The sequence below is a fragment of the Gobius niger genome, assembly GCF_951799975.1.
Source record: "Gobius niger genome assembly, chromosome: 11".
In the NCBI taxonomy this organism is placed as follows: domain Eukaryota; kingdom Metazoa; phylum Chordata; class Actinopteri; order Gobiiformes; family Gobiidae; genus Gobius; species Gobius niger.
In genome coordinates, this window is record NC_136862.1 from 5,242,417 (window position 1) to 5,265,299 (window position 22,883).

Genomic DNA, 22,883 nt, shown 5'->3' on the forward strand with positions numbered 1-22,883 from the left:
TGCTGCGTAAAATGCCGCGGTTAGCATCAGTATGCTAAAGCTAACAAAAACTAAACAAAGCTGGGACATAAACTAGCATAGAAATGCCTAAAGTAGCCTAATAAAATAAAATCTACTGCTGAAGCCAAGTGTGTGATCAGTTATTTAAATATATATATAACCTTTATTTAACCAAGAAAGTCCCATTGAGATTAAAAACCTCTTTTTCAGGAGAGTCCTGGCCAAGAGGCAGCAAACGATACAGAATTAGAATTACATACACGTTATACACATTATGAAAAAGTAAATGTAAAATGTAAATGTACAATGTAAAAAGGTTGGCTCAAATGCTCTCAATCTGGACTGGGAAAGCCCTTTACCCCAGCTCTGTTCGGACAAAAGGAACAGTGAGCAACAAATGATCATTTGAACATAAACTGTAAGAGCCGACACTCCTCCGTGAGATTAAGTTACAGATGTAAGAGGGCAATAGACCAAGCATGGCCTTATAAATAAAAGTATATCAATGACCCAGCCTCCTGGAGGACAAAGAAGGCCGTCCCACTCCAGAATACAGTTCACAATGATGGGTCAAGTAAACTAAAATACAAACATATTTGTCATGTTCAGATCACTGTCATATACCCAAGGATATTTAGTGTAGAAAAGTCCAGTGATCCTTGTTAAATGTTTATCCAAGAGGTTGTCAATTGATATAATTGGTATATATATATAATTGATTGATTGAAAGCCAGTTTTAAGAAAGTGGTATCGGCAAACATCGGTATTGGCTGCAAAAAAAGCAGGATCGGTGCATCTCTAGTTAGAACAGTGCAAATTAAAGGGGAGTTACCACGATTGTTTAACCATGTAATAACATTGTTCACAGAAACATTGGCATTGACATGTTCGAGTGATATTGTTTCCTTTAATGGTTTCTTCTTCTACCGCTGAAGAGCGCCGATCCGTATTACCTGGTTCTGTGTTGAAAGTATCTGTAAATGTTTTTCTTTTCTCGTTTCCACAGTGATTTTTCTGCACAAACACCCTTTCTGAAACACCATCTTTTTTTTTCATTGTACCTGTAGATTCTTTCATAAATCTTCCATTATCTTTGTCCCTGAAACTCACCATTGCCTTGTGGCGCATCGTCGTCTCATTTCACTAGAGCGCGGACCTGTTCTGAACGGCACTACAATGTCAAAGAAGTCATTGATACTTCTCATCTCATACAATTACCCTATACATAATGAGAACCGATGCTATCTCCCCTCATCTCCTCCGCAACAGACTTTAAAAAAAACATTTGTGTGGCTGGTTTGAGTGTAATCTTCATGGACAGACTCCTAACGGAAGATAAGAATAGCTTACATGCCGGCGTAATCATGACACAGAAGGCAGTGATAAGCCGCAGTCCCCCGCTGACGGCTAATTAATTTGTAAATCCTCTTATGATAGCGTCAGAATTGATATTGCCCGTGCTGATGTGGCAGTTTAGCAATAAGTTAATACAAAAAAAAGAGGGAAAAATAATAAATCTGCAAAAGGGCAATACCATCAAGCTGTGTTTGTTGCTCACATTGATAGATCTGTTCAGTATAGCATTTTTGTTTACATTTTCCATCATTAATGTGCACTTGATGCTTATCCGAACACACAAAAAGCTCACAACTTAGCATGATTTAGCGTTTATCTCACATGCTACTTTTATAATCGTTTTAAAAAGTAAAATGTCAAAAGGTTTGCACGTTCAGGAAGGACTTTGAGCTCACGCAAATGTGATTAGTGAGTTTACAAAAGCCAGGAACATAATTGCTCATATTTTGCAAAGTTTGGTGGCTAATGCTAATGGATAAAGGACAAATACATTAAAGGGATATTTCAGGATTTTTGACATAGGGCCTCATTTCCTAGTTATCCAGAGTGTTGCTAATTTCTGGACATACTTTTTTTGTAATTTATGCAGTTCTTCTGTTTGGAGAGTTTCGTGGCGCTAGGCTAATGCAAGGCTAGCGCATTTCTACAATATCAGCTAGCCTGCATTAAAAACAGTCTGACCTGCTCCACAGTGCACCTGAGGCAAATCACTTATAACACCAGACTAACCATATAAATGTCTGTGTCGATAGAATCATTTTAACCATTTTGCATTTAAAATAACTTATATTTGAGCAGCATCAGCTTCGTGGTTGTATAAGCAACGCAGCGGCGGAGTGATCTGCTAGACAATAGTCCCTCAAAATGCGATCATTCATCTGATGCGAGGTCAGTTTTATTCCAAACATTATTCTATCGACACAAACATTTATATGGTTAGTCTGCATGAATTACAAAAAAAAAAAAATCTCCAGAAATCTCCAGAAATCAGCAACACCCTCCGTGTCCCTTTAAACAGGATTCTGAGAAATGAAATGTTTTCTGGAGTAGCGGAATTACTAACTTTGCATATACGCTGGGAACAAATGCCATTTATATGTTTCTATTGTTATGGTTTTGTAACTTTATTGTAAATGGTGTTTCAGTTAAAGTTAATGAGAATAAATGTGATAGATTTGAAGGATTATGTTATGTTAGTAATGTGATTAAAGATCTTACATTTTGTACTTTAACACATTTCAGCACTGATTTCTAAACATCATCAGAACCACTTCATGTTGATGTAGCATCTATGCAAACGATCTGTGTGGAACCGATTACTACATTTTGATTGTGTTAATCCAACACAGGCTTTTGTCCAGTGATAGTGCACGTTTTTATAATAGTATGCTAGCCGCTAACAACAGGCTACATTTCTTAGCGTCCTGGAAGAGAATGGCTTGTTACGTGGATTTTTCTATTCAATGCATGTTTCAACAGATACGTTTTATCACGAGGAACAACAATAAGTTTAATGCAAGCTGTTCGTACATCACGCATTATTTTACTTTACTGTAACTCAGTGGTTTTCAACTGGTGTGGCATTGAGATCTATGAGTACTTTTTACTGTAATCTTAATAATTCCACACAATTAGAACCTCAGAAAGTAACTTTATTGTGAAACAGAATTAGTATTATGATTCCAAGCCTAAATAAAGGTGTGAGGCACGGTTTAAACCTCTCTTAAATACACACAGTTAAATGTTTGAATGCACTGACCACAGATCTGTGGCCCTCCATGCTGTATATATGTCAATATGTGGCCCTTGGTGGAAAAAAGTTTGGACACCCCTGCTCCAGGATATGAAGTCCTGACCTTTAAATTGATAACATTATTCGAGACAGAGTCCATAATGGCAGCTCACAAAAAGACGAGAAACTCGGCAACAGGACTCCACAGTTCTCCAGGACCTGTCATTCAAAGTCCAAAGCTAAAACTTTAATATGCGTACATCAAAAAACCTGCATGCTTTCATAAACTGTATCCACCTCAGAGTTATCACATGAGGAATATCTAGCTTTAGAGACTGTAACATTCTTTGAAACCAGGCTTTAAAGTTGTTTTTGACATCTGTAAAGCCCCCATTGGTTTAAACATTGCACTGGCTTTTCTAAATTTGTGCTGATTCACAGTAATGCAGCAATGTCAGCCCCCGACAATCACGAAACAGCGCTATCCTCACCCATTGGCCATTTAATTACAAACCATTATTACACACTACACAGTTATAATCTGCTACAAACTTAATATAACGGAAAGCATGATCATAAACATCATTTAACACAATTATCATTTTCTTCCTGCTCATGTTGAAAGAAATATTCTCTCTGAAAGCCTTACGACCCTTTGAAAATGGTCCCACTTTTTGTCCCGGCCCACCACTTGAGAACCACTGCCGTTTAACAAACCAAGCATTTCTTTCCCTTCACAGCGTCCTCCAGCTGGTCTCCACGCCGAGCTGACGTGCATGTCCTCTTTTCCGCTGTATGTGAATTAAACTCTATATCTTTGCTCTCCTTTATAGGCCTCTTGGACTCGACCAGACAAATACGAGGTATGGCTACCAAATACCGTAGCCGCACTAGATTTACAGTAGAACACCGTGTTGTTTGTGGGTAGCTGAGCAGAAGTGTTGGTGCTCGCTCCTAGATAGACTAATCCACTTAGCTTCAGACTTCTAGTGTGTAGATGTCGCCGATATCCTTGGCCAGTTTTGTAGACAAGATTTCTTAACGTTCTTTGATTTCCCAATTGCTAAAGCGTTCACTGTCTGCTCTGCTACTTCGACTGACTAACTTTTCTTTTAACAACACACTGGATGGTGAAGCCTCGCATGTTCACCGGAATATTCACTCTACCACATCACATGTCTGGATTGTCATTTTAACCAAGCTCTTTATGATTGGTTTGAGAATGAATATGTCCTTGTAGCAGAGAATCAGCAGGATGGAGCGGGATGAATGAATAGCTAGAATATAGAATAGAAATTTTAGCGCGTTGCTATCTTCTCTTGGACACATTTTAATATTTATTTCATAAACCCTTCCTGAAATGCAATTGATTTTGCCTTGCTTTGTTCTGGTTTGGGTACAGAAATTCACACGCTCGTGTCGTCCACTCGCTCGCATGGTTGAATGGCCGGCACAAACGTATCACTTTCAAAGGCACTTTTAGCATGTCTGTGTTTACATGTTGACAAAAGATTTTGAAGATGGGAACATAATAGTGTAAGAGTCTGGTGCCGAACATATGGGCTGCGAGATTGTGTTTCTAAACGCAGACTGTGGGGGGTGCTATATAATTTTCCGTTTCATACCTGGTGTAGTAAAGGGAGACATTGTGGAGACTACCGTCACATCTCACCGGCCTAGAGACGAGCTGGAGACAAGTTAGAGACTTGTTGGAGACTAGGGTCGCCGGTTTTCATGGAGATGTCACAGATATTTCCCTTGGTAAGAAAGCAAATCTCCAGGTAGTCTCAGTGAAAACGAACAGGTTTGATTTCAGCAGTCTCTGCATGATCTACGATGCGGTCTCAAGCAGCTGTGGCAATACGAGCGATCACTGTTATTGTTTACTTCCGCAATTTTCGCCGGATTTTTTGGTGAATGGTAGGCAACAGCTGATGCATACAGGCCTCTAACTCGGTTTTATAAAATGATAGATCTGTTACAGCACAAGAGAAGAAATCCCCTGTTTATGGACATTGTTTTTACTGATCATAGGATTCAAATGTTTATCAAATATGAAAATGTAAAATGCCTACCACGGCCAACGGATGTGACGACATCGCGATCGCTCGTATTTTGTGAACACTATTTGGTGTCCACAACCATGTTTCTGTAACGTCACAGCGATGTCTCCGAGACCTTTCGGAAACCTAGGAGATCTCAAAGAGTCGTATGGTGTCTATTTGAGATCTCCTTGGTATCCGACAGGTCTTGGAGACATTGCTGCGACGTCAAAGAAACGTCTCACCGATTGAGGACAACAAATAGTCTTCTCAACACAAGTGCTTGAGACGACGAAGACCTCTCGGAAACCATGGGGAGCGAATCTGTTCGTTTTCACCAAGACGACCTGGAGACTCACCTTATCTCCTGGGAATGTCTCAGAGACATCTCCGTGACCAGCGAGTCTCGAGTCTCCAACTAGTCTCCGGGTGAGATAGGCCATTCAGCTGGACAGACTCACATGGCTATGTTATGCACAAAGGGCTGCACTCTTTAATACCAGCAATACAGTGGGACCATCTATATATTCTGTCTCTCAGGACACAGACAGTGGGAAAAAATTGTTTGTTGTTTGTCCTGCGCAATGTTAATGTAAAGAACGGGAGAGCGAAGAGGAAGAAGCAAGCACATGTTGTATTCACGCGTCCGACAAGCAGTTGTTTCTATAAGCGACGCCCTCGGGCGGCTGGCAAAAGCACTGGAACACCATTGTTTGTCTTCGCCTTGAGCATGCTGTTGTGCCAGGTGGAAGATTGGGCCCTCAAACTTTTATAACCTAGTGTTCTGTTGATTCACTCTACACACTCGGTGGTGATAAGCATAACTGCTCTTAAAGCGTGACACTGCAGGTGAATAGGGAAAAAATGTATATTAGCAGATATCAATTTGAAACTTTTGCTGTCAATCACTGGCATAAATGTGAGAAAAAAATACATTGCAAGTTTTCTGTCATTTTATCTTTTCATATAAGAACAAGGTGTTTTATGCCTAAAAATGCCCCAAATCTTTTCGGCGACGAAATCTGAATAATGGATAGAGCTACATTCAAACTTATTGTTTCATTTTATTGATGAATGAGTTACCAAGACTTTGGATCTATTGTTTAGCTTTAAAATAATCTGTTTTTTTAGTGGAAAATGTTGTAAAAATGTAATTTTCACCTTATTTTTTGACATTCAAAACTCAATAAATGGAGCTTAGGGATTAAATAATAAAAAATCCCTCTGAAAAAATCTTCCAAATATTGTTCAGTCCAAGGCTGGAAAATTTGAAGTCTTTAGGTCCGACTGACGTGGACATAGTGTCGCCACAATGACAGAAAAATGTGTTTTGAGAAAAAGGCCCTTGAAATTGTGTTCTCCCATATAAGTCTATGGGGGAACATTGAATCAGCGCAATATTTAAACATGTTATTGTGAAGATTAGGCATATTTTCTGTTTCCGGGTGAAAGCTTGTATGTTCAGAGACCAATTTGGGCCAAAACCTGAAAACTGAAAAAATTGAGTTTTGCCTGTAGTGTCTCCCCTTAAAGTCCACACATCTACACCAGTTCTCCAGATACCAGTCTTAATAATCTGATGGTGTTCTCTACAACTCCATATCCAAAACAAATCCTACAGATATTTCTCAGACAGGTTCAAAGTTATAATAAAAGTTCATAAAGAAAGTAACGTGAAGACCACTTACTTTCGCATCCATGCAGTTCCTTTCCATGCACCCCCCATAGTCATCCACATTCGCTCAGATACAATCGCTCCCCACGGTTTTGCATATACAGTCGATGATGTATTAGCTAATTTAAATACGCCCCTTTGTTTAGCTCCCAACGTCATTAGCATGTTTACTCCTCAGTATAAACCGCACCGAGGGGGTTCGCTTTAGCATTCATTTCCAACAGACGCACTTCACTCCATCACTGTCTGAGCGCCGCATCGTCCCGCAGTCCGTCGCGGTGAACGCTGAGAGAGCAGAAAACTTCGATGTGTTGGAATGTTCAGCCCGGATACGGATTTGTTTGAGAAATGTGGGTTCCTGGTTTGGATAGTGGAAAAGAACATCGGGTTTTGTTGGAATAGTAGATCAGATAAGTCGGGGAAAACAGATTTGAAGTATTAGCGTTAAACATGAATAATTCTATAGGCTCTATTTCTCTCACTATATTCTGAATGATGATCATAATATGTGTAAAGCCAGGCTTTCCGCGGGGCATTACAAAGCATCGAATGAACTACAGTTAAGGTCTTAAATGTCGTTGAAAAGCAAACCAAAGAGCAGGAATTCCATAACAAAAAATCTATATCTAGGTTTTGCTGAAAGTTTCCTCAAAGTCTGTTTTTGCACGCATGCTTGCTCAAAAGTTTGTTATGTCCAATTTGCTTTTCAATATCAAGACATCCAAAATTCCTCTATTTAAAGGGATGTATGCAAATCTTAAGGAAGGAAGAAATGTATTGGTTTAGTGCCTTTCACAGACAAAGCGCTTTACCATTTTACTCTCTCTGCATACATGGTTTCGGTTGGCTATTTGGGGAAGACTGACAGAAGAGTGACTGCACACATCTGCACCAACGTACCCTCTGACCCCCACCATTCATTCACTCACACATCCTTCTTCCTGGCCTATTGTACATGTTTTTAGTGGTAGGGGAAACCATAGCGCTCGGAAGAACCCAACACAGACACCAGGAGAACATGCAAACTCCACACAGAAAGGCCCCGTCCGGATCTAACCAGTCGTCCTATAACTGAGGCGAGTCAGGTGTGTGTTCCAGGGAGCGCAGCCCCATGTGAAACAAAATGACTAATCTTTATCTGATTACTTAGTTTAAAGTGATAGCCTGTAAGTTTGCAAAGTGAGGTGAGATAGAGTGAAATTTGAAAGGAGATGATCAAATTCCCCCCCTCTTTTACCAGTAAGCCCTTCTTAGTTTGCAAAATGAGGAGAGCAGGAACAGAATGTTCTAAAGTCAACAATCAAGCTCCTCCCCCTCCCTCCTGATTGGCTGGTCTGACAGGCTTGTTCACGGGGAAAGCTCGTCTCAATGGTCAACGCAGGAAGATACTAGACTCTGATTAGTTGCTGAGATCCGTGAAGGAGGGACTTTACACAAAATAATATGTGTATTATTACTTACTTTACATCACAAGGCAAGACCAGGTGGTCGATTTTGCACATTATATAAAATGTGTAAAACGTTTAGACTTCCAGACTATCACTTTAAGGGAAAATATGTTTTCAGTTTAAAGTATTATCAGTCAAACATGTGATTCTGTCACGGGAAAGAGGGGTGTCTGTTCCATAGGATGAGGGAAAGTCCATCTGAAAGTCTCTACTCTCTAAGTCTCTACTTCTGTTGGAGCCTTCACAGAGGAATTAGTGGAAGTGGAAGGAAAAGCAAGAAGGAATCGGTTTCAGAAAAGGGCCAAAGTGTCTCGGTTGGTTCCTCTGGGCAGTCGGCCCCTAGTCATCAACTTAAAACATGTGCAATAGGCTAACAGATTAATATATAAATCACAATTGCTTGAATCCCACCTAAGACTTTACTTCTGTTCCGAGGCTGGACACTTCACCCTCATTGCCTTTTCCCAACGAGGACAAATTGAGCTGAAGATTACATCAATATACCAAATCAATGACACTGAATCAATACTGAACTGCCATATAAAGCATCACAATATACAGCTATTAAACAGATTTCATGTCACACTCCAATACTGTAACCGTTTTAATACTCCTCACATAGAACCTGCGCTCCGGGTGCGGCTTATCGATGCAGCTCGCTTTAAATGCGGCGCACATCTTTAGGTGAACTTCAGTTTCAATGATAGCTGCTATTATATGATTAGTCCCGGTGATGAATAGAAGGACAGTGCAGTTTTGAGGCGGAATGTGTATCTTTTTTCCCCCCGTATATCTATTCAATAAAAAAGTATTTGGGAAAGCGAGGCCAGCCCTTAACCCGACATGCCTGGACTCTAATAACCCGTCCGCTCAATGCCATCGACGGGAGCGAGACTGAGCGGAAAGCAACATGAGGCTTCAGAGAGACATTTTCCATTAGCGCCTATAATATGTGAATTTAGATTCTTTCTCCAGGGTTACCAATCACAGGGCCATTGTTGGATTGTGAGAAATACGCGCCACCGTTCTTCTCAGACTCGCGGTGTGAAATGTGGGCTGCAGAAGTTCATGGAGATTGGATTGGCTTTGTCAAAGAAACTGGCCATGATGCAGTACTTCCTTTTTTCACACAAAGTACTACCTCCATAAAGTATTTGAAATTGTAAGAAACGTGTCTGTGGAGTTTGCACGTTCTCCCCGTGCATATGTTTCTTTACCATATTATTTTTTAGTCACGTTTGCAAAGATTGGTGTCAACATATTGTTCAGATCATCATGGGGTACGATTTTCAATGTCCGTGGATAAACGTTTTGTCCCGTTATTGGCAACAAAACATACAAATATATAATTGGCCCCTCCTGGAACCGCCACCTTAACGTGGTGGATGGTTTAAGCGCCTGAATGATCCTGGGAGCTCCTTCCTGCCCCTGGTAGGGTCTCCCATGGCAAACAGGTCCTTGGTGATGGGTCAGACAAAGAGCGGTTCAGAAGCTCCTTATGAGAGACCAACAGGTCTGGTTAGAACCATGAGGCTGTCCTCCCATGGACCCACCACCTGCAGGAGGCGCCATTGGGGCTGGTGCAATGTGTTTTGGGCAGCTCCAACAGCTGCCCCCACGACCCGGCAACGGAAAAGTGGAAGAAAATGGATGGATGGATAAGTAATTGGATTCTCCATTATCCTTTGTTGTAGAGATTTTCAAATATCATCAACCTTTTGCGACTGTATTCAAAAGCTTCTTCTCGCTCTTGTCGTTAATATGTAATACTGGAAAACAGACAAACCTTTGCAGTTTCACTAATTACAATATTCTTGGCCTCAAAACCGTCTTTTTTCACTCGATCCCTGTGTCTGCGTAGGTTTCCTCAGCGTGCTCTGATTTACCCGACAACTAAAAATATGTACAGTACGTCTGTTAAGTGTGACGTCACGACTTCCGCTTCCGGGTCCTAGCATACCGGGTAATCTGCGAGAAAAAAAAACATTAAAAACTCTTTAATACAAGAATCAATATTTCTGAAACTCAACGGGTAATGCCTGAACCTACATATTTCTCAGACTCATTAGCCAAAAATGCCGCACCAACTGCTAAAAAAGTATTACTTACTAAAGTCGGTGCTTCCGGGGTTAGCGTAGCTGCTCTGCCGTTAGCATTTATCTCTGCTAAACCCGAAGAGTTTTTTGTAGTTTCTCACACATCTAAGACCCCGGACGTCACCACTTAACAAATGTATAGGGCGTAGTGAAAGAGTGTGAGTGAGTGGTGGTCGGAGGGGGCAATGGCGCAGATTTGCAGCCTCGCTTCTGTCAGTCTACCCCAATGGGCGGCTGTGGCTACAATAAAGTAAAGCACAATACAAGTGAAAGCCTTTATTATTATTGAAGTGAAATGCATTACTATACATAATCTCTTATTAAAATGAATAAACCTGGTCTACAATGTGCTGCTCAGATTCAAGAGCTTGTTCAGCACTAACTTGTTCCTATTACGCTGCTCCACTGAGAGGCTAAAGGAAATCATTCTTGCCTACCGCCATCAAACTACTGAACTCTGAGCTTTGAAATAGCTGCAGGAAAATATCTCGATAAACGATCGAGGACCATTTTATGTTGTCAAACCTAACTCTAGTCTAAAGCATAACAATGACTATAAACTTAAGGACTAAATGTACCTAATGAGACTGCACGAAATATTGCAACTAAACTCTTTATCTGACTGAGCTCGACGTATATTGTTTATCTTTCATTTATCAAACGATAAGTTGATATAGTTATGATCGTGACAGGCCTAGATTGCACTTATATCATCTTCATTATGTTCTGGAGAGATGGCGCTCTCTGCAGTGTGGCGGCCCATCTCTTGCTGTATCTTTGTGTTGACATTCTCTCAGCGTATACCGCAGTGTCACTGCTGTACAGTATGATTTATGCTGCCCTTCCACGCAGCTCCGGGACACACTGACACCTCTGGAGTTTGAGGGAAAAGTCACAAACTCCTGTAAACACGAGATATCTTCATCTAAGACTGTTGCAAATAATGCGGAATGTTTCCAATATGTATTTGAGTCGCGCTTTGTAACAACAGCACATTATCTAGAAACAGTTCAAAATGTTATAACTTCACATTGTAGTAAATGTGCTGTTTTACCACATTGTGCTAAAACTTATCTGATAATGCTGATAATGCTGTCAAAACACACTCAGTGACCAAAAAGGAAGTCTCCACCTGCATTTAACTAGTTGTCCTGGGGCTGCTGCAGATGGTCGGCTCAAGGTTCAGCAACACTAAGAACCCAAAGAAACCTGAACATCCTGAATGACCAGGTTATTCCATTATGTATTTCTTTCTCCCTGATGACACAGGCATATTCTAACATGACGATGCCAGAATTCATCAGGCTCACACTTTGAAAGAGTGGTTCAGGGAGCATGAGATGGAGTCCAGATCTGAACCCCATCGAGAATCTTTGGGATGTGCTGGAGAAGGTTTGCGCAGTGTTGATGACTCTCCCATCATCAATACAAGACCCAAAGCAGCACTGGATCTTTTGACATTGTAGAAGCTTATAGAAAGTTTCAAACAACGCCAACAACAGATGTGCTGTAAGCAAAGCAAAAAAACGCTCCAACCAAATTTTAGCGTGTCTAACTTTTTTTGGTCAGGCGGTATTGTTTTATTTCTGTAACATTTACAAAGGCTGGTCTAAGAATCGGTCTCCCGTGACCCACGTTTGGGATTTTCAGGGTTGCCAGATTCTCAAAACTAATACATCGTACCAAGCTTCCAAAACTATCTTATTTCAGCACAAACTATCGTACACTGAAAGTATGTCAATAGCGCTGTAGCACCTGTGCAAAGTATGGCTAATATCATCACCACTAACTACAACACAAGCTCACGCACTGTCCCATATATGACATTACGAACACACATGACATGACGGTATAGGCCTCACCTCCTTGTCAGGGTCATTCCCTTCTCCAGGCATTTCGGATGTAGACACTCTTGTAGAAGTTTGCTAAAGTTATTGAGAGTAAGAACATAGCTTTTGTAGGTTTGAAATCCGGACGTCCCTCCATTCTTCACTGATGTTTGGACAAGCTCGTTAAGGGTTTTATTTTGGAGAACACACACTCGTATGAGGCGTTAGAATGAGGGAAACTAATTAGCTGAGCTGTAATAAGGAAGTGGGTAAATCACCAACTCGTGAGAGATGAGGCGGGGTCACGTCTTGCTGACCAATCAAATGCCATGGCTGCAGTCAGGGCAGGAGGATAATCCGATAGTGGAAGTGTGAAACTGATCCAGGGACAGTCTCTCCATCTGGCAGCAGATATTACACCTACGTGAACACAGAGGCTCAGACTGACTCCAGATCAGAGCGAAAGCAAAGCGCAGCTGAGAGGGGACAGAGCATTTAACCAGACTTTATCTTTATCAGACTTCTGAATTATTTTATTTATTCACTTATTTGATAGGGACTTGTGTGAACAATAAACATGTACCACACTACAACATTTAGTAGTGGGCTTTTCAAATGCACACAGAAAGTACAGAAAATGCATTCACAGTAACATTATTTCATTCTGACATTACACAAAGGAAGAGCATTTGAGTGCAAGCTAAAAATGATTGCACACTTGATCTCTTTTTTACTCTTTAATGAAAAAAAGGGTTATTAAAGAGTACGACAGCCCTGATCGTACAGGGGTCAAAATGATTGTACAAACGCGCTAGTTATCGTACGTCTGGCAACCCTGAGGATATTCAATCATTTCAATGGCCGCGGGTTTAGTTTTGTCACATTATTATATTATACATATAATATATAATTGGATTCTCCGTCGCCCAGGAAATATCGTTTGTTGTAGAGATTTTCAAATATCGTTGACGTTTTGTTTCGATATTCAAAAGCTTTTTCTCGCTCTAGAGGTTGTTTGACCGGAAAACAGACAGACCTTTACAGTTTCACTAATTTTAATATACTTGGCCTCAAAACCATTTTTTTTTGCTCGAATTCACCACCTCGCTATTGACCATAGTAACAAAAAAATCAGGCTTCCATTAACCAAAAAACCTTTTGCTTTTCAAATGAACATACTCGAATATGGCCGCGCTACGGCACAAAATTTTCATGTATAATTATGGAAAACATTCCTTTAGCTGCGACCGCGCGCTCAAAATGACAACCCACGCTGCTCATTTCAATTACAGACTGTACGAGCGCCGCATATTGACAGCTTATGTAACCGGGTGCCCTTCAAAGCCCGGCGGAGCAGCGGTGATGAAAAACGATCGGGAAGCCGGACATGACAGCCTTAATTAATTTGTTTATGTCGCATGTGGCAGAACTGCGATGCGTTGAAGGCTGGATAATGAGCCGTACTATACAAATCAAGCGAAAGTAATGTGTATCATGGAATTGCAGCTTTACTCAGGCCTTTTAAACTAGTGCTGGACACTATTAGCGCTGGCATTTCATGTTTTATAACTGCTGATAATGTATATGGAGAGATAAGCTGTGTGAGCAATGATTGGCAGCGTAATGGCACAGTGGTTATCGCTCTTACTCACAGTCCTTAACCTTTTTAACCCCCGCCTTAACCAAGCACATTTTCTGAAGTTCGGTTTTAGAAAGTGGGCTCGATTAAGATGGGGGTTAAAGGGGTATTTCAGGATTTTTGACACAGAGCCTCTTTTCCTAGTTATCCAGAGTGCTGTTGATTTCTGGAGATTTTTTGGTCTTTTTTAATTCATGCAGTCCTTATATTTGAAGAGTTTAGTTGTGCTAGGCTAGTGCTAGGCTAGTGCATGTCTATGGTAACTAGTAGCCTGCATTTAAAACCTCTTCATAATCATGGGGTCGTCCTCCAAACGTTGCCATATCTGATTTGCAGAAAGCTCCTTTGTGAATTCCACCTGTAGTAATGCGGCCGCAGGTAAACAAACTACTGTAGATCCGGTCACCGAGCAGATCACTCCGCCGCTGCGTAGCTACAACCAGGAAGCTGATTCTGCTCAAATATACAGGTTTTTTTTTTAATGCAAAAGGGTTATATTTTTAAAATGATTCAGTTGACACAGACATTTATATGGTTAGTCTGGTGTTATAAGTGATTTGCCTCAGGGGCACTGTGCTTGGGTCAGACTGTTTTTAATGCAGGCTACTAGTTACCATAGACATGCGCTAGCCTAGCACTAGCCTAGCACGACTAAACTCTTCAAATATAAGGACTGCATGAGTGAAAAATAATATATAGTTCAAGAAATCAACAACACTCAGGATAACTAGGAAATTAGGCCCTTTATCGAAAATCCTGAAATATCCCTTTAATGGGATAAAAGCTGAAATAAACAGTGTCCCGGGCTTCTTTTTTTCTGGTTCAGACATGTTTTACACCCAGTTTAGACATCATTTTGCCCAATTTAAGTCCATTTTTGACCCTGATTTGACCTGGTAGTTGGTGTAACTTTTTAGAACCTCTCTGCTAGAGCTTAAAACATGAACAGTAGGGTCCCCATGATTGCCCATGATGATGATAGTTAAAAAAAGGTCAAATTAAACAAATAAAATAAAGAAGGCTGAAAACAATAGAAAACAATAGTTTCTAGCTATTAGCAAGACGGGCTTTCTCGCTGAAGTAAATGTGAGTGCTGAAAAGGCAAAATGACTGACTTAAAAGGAAAGGTCTATCAAACAAGTTGTCCAGTTAATCATCATTAATTGGTGGACACAACATCTACTTTTTGAGTTCCCACTGTACACTGTGAAACTTCTATCCCTTAGTGCAGAGGGGGCGAGACGAGGCCCGGGGCCATGTGTGGCCTGTTGAATTTTTTAATCCGACCCACACAGCATTTGGGCCCCATGCCTGCACTGCAAGTGACAAAAACACAATGCAGCCCTCCGGTCACCAAGAACACTCAAACCGAGTTGACAATACTGTAGCTATGCAGTAAATGTTCTTAAAAAATAATCAAATAAAAAAATATTTTGCTCATTAAATGTTTATAATGCTTGTAGCAACATTCAACAGTATGCAGATTTTAAATTGTACACTATATTTTCCGCAAAATGTGCGTGTTGTGTCCAGTTCGCTTTTGAATACCAACATCTCCAAGCCCTGTTTGAAAGACTGTTTGTAAAAACACATTAAATATGCACAGATTGATTTGCATTTCTGGCATTAAATAAGAAAGACAAGCTTGGCATGGCAATAGGCGATGGCTTTAAAAAGAAAATTTGACTTTGTGGCAGTCATCAAAAATTGTGTTTCGAGCCTGTAGTACAGTGCTGCCCAAAGTGCGGCTCGGGGGCCAAATGTGGCCCTCAAACCAATTTGTGGTGGCCCTCAGGCTTCTTATTGATTTGGCAAGCATAACTGGAGATGTTTATTACTGCAAGTTTAATAATTTAACTCGGTTAAAGGGACTATACAGAGTTTCAAAATGTTAAAATTATGTATTTTCCTCCCCCTACATGTTCCAGCCTTGTCCTAATGAGTAGAATGAGCTCAGACCTGTTCACCACAACTACCTCTAAAATTCTGCACTGTCACTCAAACAGGAGTTACTTCGGGTCAGAAGTGCCGTCATGCACGAGCTTAATATAGAAGGTGCAGTTACATGTATGACCTGAGGTGGCAGTAGTAAGTATAAAATGGGAAACTTGCATCTAGCCCCTTTAAGCCTTTAAACCTCTCTTAAATGCACCTGGTTGGTGCAGCTCACAATGAAAAAAGTTTGGACACCCCGTGGCTCAATTTTGTTTGGAACTTCACATGAGGTTATGATCCACTGCAGCTGTTTTAGATCAATAATACATCTTCTAAGTGTAAAGTAGTGATTCAATTTGTGTATCAGATTATCAGAAACACCTGCCAAAAGCATAATGCCCACTCTTTAAATTTGACTTGCTGCTACTTGTAAAAACCGTGGAAAGACTAGTATTACATCTCCCCGTAATCCCTCTACATTTTCCTCCCTTTCATTTCTATCCCGTCACTCCCCTCTCCACATTAATCTGCGTTTACCTCCACGTGGCGCTGCACCGCTCCCTGTCATCGGTGAGCGTGGTGATAAATGCCGCCCTTTCTGCCTGTTCATCCTTGGCCAGATACGCACAGGTCTACAGAGGCCAAACAATCCTGCACGGTAATACAACAAACACAACTCAATTATTCATGGGACATAAACGCTGGAGCACCTAGGCACCTAAAATATTCATACGAAACAGTGGCGACTAACAGGAAAAGCTGATGACTTCCTGCCGCCCGGCGGGGGACAGGTTTTGTAGTACAGAACTGGCTCGCGCGACATACTTATTATTAATGTAAGCTCGCCACCGCTGCTGCTGCGAGATCTGTCGATGCTCAGCAAAAGAGACATTACAAAACTGAGGGGGTATAATGTAAAAGGGTGGATGTAAAATGTGCATGTTTTACACTGTGGGGTTGAGGTTCCTAATTGGGACTCTGTCTGATCTTACTGTGGAGGCTGTCAAACCAAACAACTTTGGAGTTTAATCTTTTTACCAAAGAGAAGGGGTTCATTTGGAGCCTGCGATTCTCCCTCAGGTTGTCCATATCTTGAATACCGGCAGATGTGCTTGACCCTAGCGAACCTTTTCAAAACTAGCCATTAGCCATGCCCCGTTAGCTATCTGAGGCTGAGCCTGTTCCTGCAACCAACGGCTTCCCGGATTTGTTTGAGTTTAAACATATTATGTTTTGTGGCCGTTGGATGTGTATCCGACCCCACAAAAAGCAGAAACTTAAAGCAGAACAAAGTAACTTGTTTGCCTTAATGAATCCTTTCCGTAGTCCCTCTGGGGGTAATACAAGTGTTAATAGGATGATTGGGGGGTCTTTCATCTCCCTCTGGTGTCTCTGGCCAGAAAACCACAATTGCAACTTCGCTGCCTCCGGGTCGGAGCCACCAATACACACTAGTAGAATCACGAAGAAGAAGCAGGCTAACGGGCAAAGCTAACAGCGGGCTAGCACCACTTAAACAGTATTTGCAGCCAAGTTTGAGTGAAAAAAATGATCTCCATTGTGTAATTGGATGCACAACATCCCTCTGTCCCTTTGTATTTTCTGTCAGCCTAGTATTTACTCTCACGGACAATTAAGAGTAAAAAAAACGTAACATGCAACGACACCTGTGTGGCGCTAGTGGCCTCTAGGGGCATGAGTTACTGCTTTAAAGGAGCAGGCCACCGATGCTAACGGCTATTGGAAAAATACATGTAAAAGTCTAACGGACGTTGAAAGGTTTCCCGGACTTCGTGCCTTAGGATTGAACGCCACCTCTCTTTTGTATTTCTATATGATGACACAAGTACGGGTTTGTCAACATGGGGACAAGCTATCTCATAATTTGAAAGCCAAGAACCTCCAGAGTCACTGATTTTCAACTACTGCACCTGCACAGAGACCTGCACATTCATTTTTTAACTCATGCTGCCTTCATGTGCTCTGGTAGAGATGATCCTTTCCAGTTGGGAAGTGGAAATTACGAGTGCTTTGTGTTCAAGTGTAATTTTCTTCTCTCCAATTGGTAATACGAGTCCACATAATCACGAGAAGACATGAAGGCAGCATAAGCCCTGATATGACCTGGCCTTTTACCGTATTTTCCGGACAATACGTCGCTCAGGAGTATAAGACGCACCAGCCAAAAAATGCCTAATGAAGGAAAGAAGCAACAGGCTGAACAGGCGTAAACTATAGCATAAACACACCAAACTCTCGATCTCACTCCAAATCACTTAATCCATCGAAATCTTCATCCTCAGTGTCACTTCTGAACAATCGCCTTGGCAACCACCTGCCTCGTTGACAAGCCTCTCCCGGCAGCACATTTTTCAAGCTCTCATTTGCGAACTCGTTCCTCCAGCTGTGGCCATCTGCAATCAGCAAATGATCACATCGCTGTTTCTATTTACATTATAGACACGTGAACGCAACGTATTCCCCTGTATTGACCAATAAAGAGCTTTTCTCCCATTTTGAAACGGAGAGAAAATGCAGCGTCGCTATTGTCTACATGGCACTAACAGATCAACATCATGCAGATGCTTTGATTATTTATTACTTCAAATCTGGCATAAAACATTTAAAATCATGAGATGTTTTCTACCCGTCGTGACTTTCTATTCAATCAAAAATGCTCGACTGTGATTCACTTACGCTCGACAGTTTCGACTGAAGCGAGTTGTGATCAGTGAGAGTTACTGTACGAGCGAACTTGATTTTGCACCTGTTCCTTGATTAATAATTCAAAACACCGCGTCAAAATTACCCGGGCGCAAAAATAACAGACTGGAGAAATGCATATTTATTTGAAGGCTGCATTCTGATGTGTTCAGGTGGTCCGTGGGGGCTCATAAATTGCTAATAAACTTAGCGTTCAAAGATGTAAAATACTGGAAAGATATGCGAGTTACGGCTGAAAAGGAGTTTTTTCATCATAGACACGAAGAAACTCAAACACAACAGATGAAGACTTTAAAACCTTTGCCCACGAAGCATTAGAGACACTTGGCTTCACTTGCCATGCTGTGACATCATCTGCAGACCCTGTATTCTCAGAGCAGATTGTGGGGTAAGATTTTACGCAAATTCATGCAACAGTGGAAAGATAAGAGGCTCTCCACCTTGGATCCAAAGGTTGTTCAGAATAAATTTGAACAACTTTGTATTCCACCTTGTTGCAGCATAATGTAGCTGTTGTTGGTGCTGTTGGGATTAGTCTATTATACATGTTGTAGGTGGAGGGGGGACGACTGTATTCGATTGGTAAATTCACCCCTCAATTTTGTCCGCGGTATACACAATATGTATTGAGGGTTTATTCATTAAAGACTATATTTTATAGGTCTTATTTTATTTTCCGATCGACCTCAGTCTTTTTGTGACATAATGTATGTGTCTGAAGAAAAAAAAAAAACTCCCGTTGGTTATTGTCGTTGACATTCTGTTGATGTGAAAATGCCAGTAGAATGTGAGTTACATTTCTTTTTCAGCTGATATTTAAAATGTTTTATGAAAAACACAGATCTGGAAACAACACAGATTGTTTAAACATCTCTGATCTTTTGCAATGTTCTGTCAGGATAGTATAGTATTCATCTGAGTCTTCATCATATACATATCTCGATAGGTGCGGTACGGGGGAGTGTTTTGAAAGTGTTTCCACCTAAACTTTTACATAATAATAATAATAGGGTATTGATTTTATATAGCGCTTTTCAGGACACTCAAAGATGCTTTGCATTACATTATTCATTCACTCCATAGGTGGTGGTGGTAAGCTACTATTGTAGCCACAGCTGCCCTGGGGTAGACTGACGGAAGCGAGGCAACCAATCTGAGCCATCGTTCCCTCTGACCACCACCAATCACTCTCACACACTACATTCACCCTGGTGTTCCCAGACGGTCTCCCATCCAAGTACCGGCCAGGCCCTTCCCTCCTTAGCCTCTGAGATCTCACGGGATCAGGCAAAGAAAAGGGAGTCTAAACGCTTGTGCAATTTTCTACTCTCCAGTTGGTATTGCGAGACCACATGATCATTAGAAGACATGAAGGCATATAGGCCTAGATCTACATGGCACTAACAGATCGACATCATGCAGATTGGCTTTGATTATTTAGTACTATTTTTTTTCTACCCGTCGTGACTCTCCGTTTAGACGGTCTCCCATCCAACTACCGACCAGGCCCTTCCCTCCTTCCCTTTTGAGATCTCACGGGATCGGGCAGAGAAAAAAGGCGCCATGGCCTGCATGACCAAAGTGAGTCGGAGCGCTTCATTCTGGGGCCACTTTTGTAATGGGTTCTGGTGTGATTCGCTTGTTGGACCAGTTTGGGGAAATGACGGATATACTGTACATGCTATGTCCAGCTACATTGATTGGATGAGGCTGAATGCACACTCGAGCAAATATCATAAGCCTTAAAGCAGCACTATACAAGTGCTGACCTGTTTTGGCGATCATTGTCATGCTCCGGCAAACAAACCTGGCTTATTAGCAACATCTGTCTGTGGTTGGCAACTCGCCCCGAGGACACAAACAATGCATGTCTTGTTTGGTACGTTTTTAGAAAGTGCTAAGCTTGTTGAATCTATTACAGTGAGTTGTTCAAATGGAGTACTACAGAGGGCTAGAGAGTTGCCAATACACAGGAAGTAGTTCACAAAACCTGTCCGTCACTCCCACCGCAGACCAGGTTATTCTAAATACAATGAAGCACAAACACATCCACGATCTCTTACCCCTGACTGCGACTCCACACACACTTCACTGTACAGATGTCACTGCTCGACAGACGGTCACACAAACAAAATCTCTCCTCCCTCTAGAGCTTACACGCAAAACAATAAGGCTGTAAATTCGTTTGGGGGCTGATGATCACACAACAATTTGGACAGTGCCATTTACACGCGGACGGATGCTTCAGCGGACACAGCGGGCTGCGCGTGACGTCAGGTCTATTTCGGTGTGTGCAGGTCACTTTGGGGATGCATTCGCTTTACACAGGAGACTCGTGACAGTTGCATGTAATTAGAAAAAGGGAGACAGAGAGAGAAAGGTCCATTATCTCCCTCTTCAAAGTCCATAACAGACTGGAATGGCCTTAACCTCACAAAAGAATTTGAATATTAACTCTTCAAACCCTGAAAGATGCTCCTGCTTTTGTCCTTAAACCATTTTCCCCCTTTTTAACTTTCATGTTTTGACAATTGCACATTGTTTGGTAGGTCACCTGTCAATCACGCTGCCTTTAACCGGTGAATCATGTTTTTCTCTTTCAGTAACTACTAATTTGTGTTCGTCCTTGTCCGCGCAGCCAAAGGAAACTAATTCTGCTACTAATCTGCAGCAGCACAAAGGACGTCTTTCATGTGATTTTGAACGTGTTGTTTGTGTTGTTGTTGTTTTTTTACGCAGAGTTTGGATAGGAACATTGTGGTGCGCAGCCATGCCCGCGTGTCCTCGCTCACCCTGAAGAATGTCCAGTTCACGTACGCCGGACTGTACCTCTGCACGGCCAGCAACTCCATCGGGGAGGACAGCCAAAGCATGAGTCTGGAAGTGCGCTGTGAGTATAACATCTTCGTTTTCATCTCAAAGTAAGAAATAGACCAAATGTATATGAAAAAACAACATATGACATGAACAACGGAACAAATCTTCTTCTGTTGTTGTTAGATAGAGGCTTCACACTTCCATAGCGCCACCTTCTGTTCCGGAGTGTGTAAATGAATGGCTTATTTTGGACGTAGCATGCGTCCACATTATAGAAATGTAGGGAGGTAGAAGGTACTAAGTTCTTAACAAAAACACTACTGAAATAATACTGAGTTTATTCATAGGGTTTTCCTGGGCTTCTGTTTGGTCGCGGTACGCAACACAGTGCGTTTTTTCACGTGCAGCATTAGCAAATGGGCCACGGATTCACATCACCTAAGGAAAAACAGAACAGCGATCAAAAGTTTTGTACGCTACGATGAGAACAATGTGGACAAATAAGGTCTTTTGGTGGGGTTTTATGGGATTATTCAGAGGTGCCAAGGCAAATACTACAAGAAAGAAAGCAGCTAAAAGAGGTATGATGTTGTGAAATATTAAAGGAACAGGCCACCGTTTTTCCACACTGAGAAATGTTCTGACCTGAGCTTAGACGAGTTGATGCGTACCTGTCTGGTGTTTGTGCGTGCACTCAGTCAGACCAAAGATGTTAGCATTTGGCCTCCCCCAGCATATTCTTATAGCTCCAAACGGGGGTGGAGCTGGAAGCGACTGCAAGCTGCAAGCTCTTCCACGGGCACAAAGACATATCAACTCGTCTAAGCCCAGGTAAGAACATATCTACGTGAGCTTAGACGAGTTGATACGGATTGGTCTTGGCCTGGGCAGTGGAGATTCTCGCCTAACAGGGTAGACCAGGCACTGGGCTGGAAGGGGACCACCAGTGGAAACAGGGCATTAATGACGTCTTTTCGCTTTCTGATTTTGCCCCGGCATCGCCACATCGAAGCGTTGTGATTTTTTTCGATACCGTATCCATTCACAAAACCATAATGCCCTCGGTAAAGCTCTCAGTTTCCTAAACAATGCTACATGGAAGATGAAGCATCCACCAGCAAAAGTATGTAGGGTGATCTTCAATCACTGGCGCATTATCTCGCAAAACTTTAGAGCCGGTTTTCTCAAAATGAGGTTTTCACTTCACTCTTGCAAACGAATCTCCACTTCCCAATTTCCCAGTCTTGTTCTTAACAATATCTGGACCGGTGTAATATTCCAATATCTAATTCCTAGTCTGATTATTGAGTTTTGAGCCTCGAGAAACAAAGTGACAGGAAATAAAACCATTTAAATGTTGCTCTATCTGGATTTGGTTAGCGAAAACATAGCAGTTTTGGCCACTTTTCTCTTCTTTACTCTCTGGGGCTCAGCTTAACCTCACCTCGGCAAGGTCTGATTCATGAAAGTCGTTAATGACAGAAGGATCAACCAATCAGAGAAACTGTCTGTCCAAAATGGCAGCTCACAGATGGCGATCACATGTTCCGCTGAATCAGCAGGTGAACAACTAAACTCTTTGAATTACTG

The 22,883-nt window shown here is 41.7% G+C and overlaps 1 protein-coding gene across 3 annotated transcripts in view; it reads left to right on the plus strand.

Annotated features, from left to right (window-relative positions):
* Positions 1–22,883, plus strand: part of ncam1a (neural cell adhesion molecule 1a) — a 615,586-nt gene that overhangs the window by 496,300 nt on the left and 96,403 nt on the right. For 2 of the 3 annotated variants that reach the window (XM_079565591.1, XM_079565593.1), the window contains exons 9-10: positions 3,922–3,951; positions 21,216–21,366. In XM_079565591.1, the coding sequence (XP_079421717.1) occupies positions 3,922–3,951; positions 21,216–21,366 (181 nt within the window). The remainder of the gene's footprint in view (positions 1–3,921; positions 3,952–21,215; positions 21,367–22,883) is intronic. The other variant, XM_079565592.1, reaches the window with a different exon arrangement.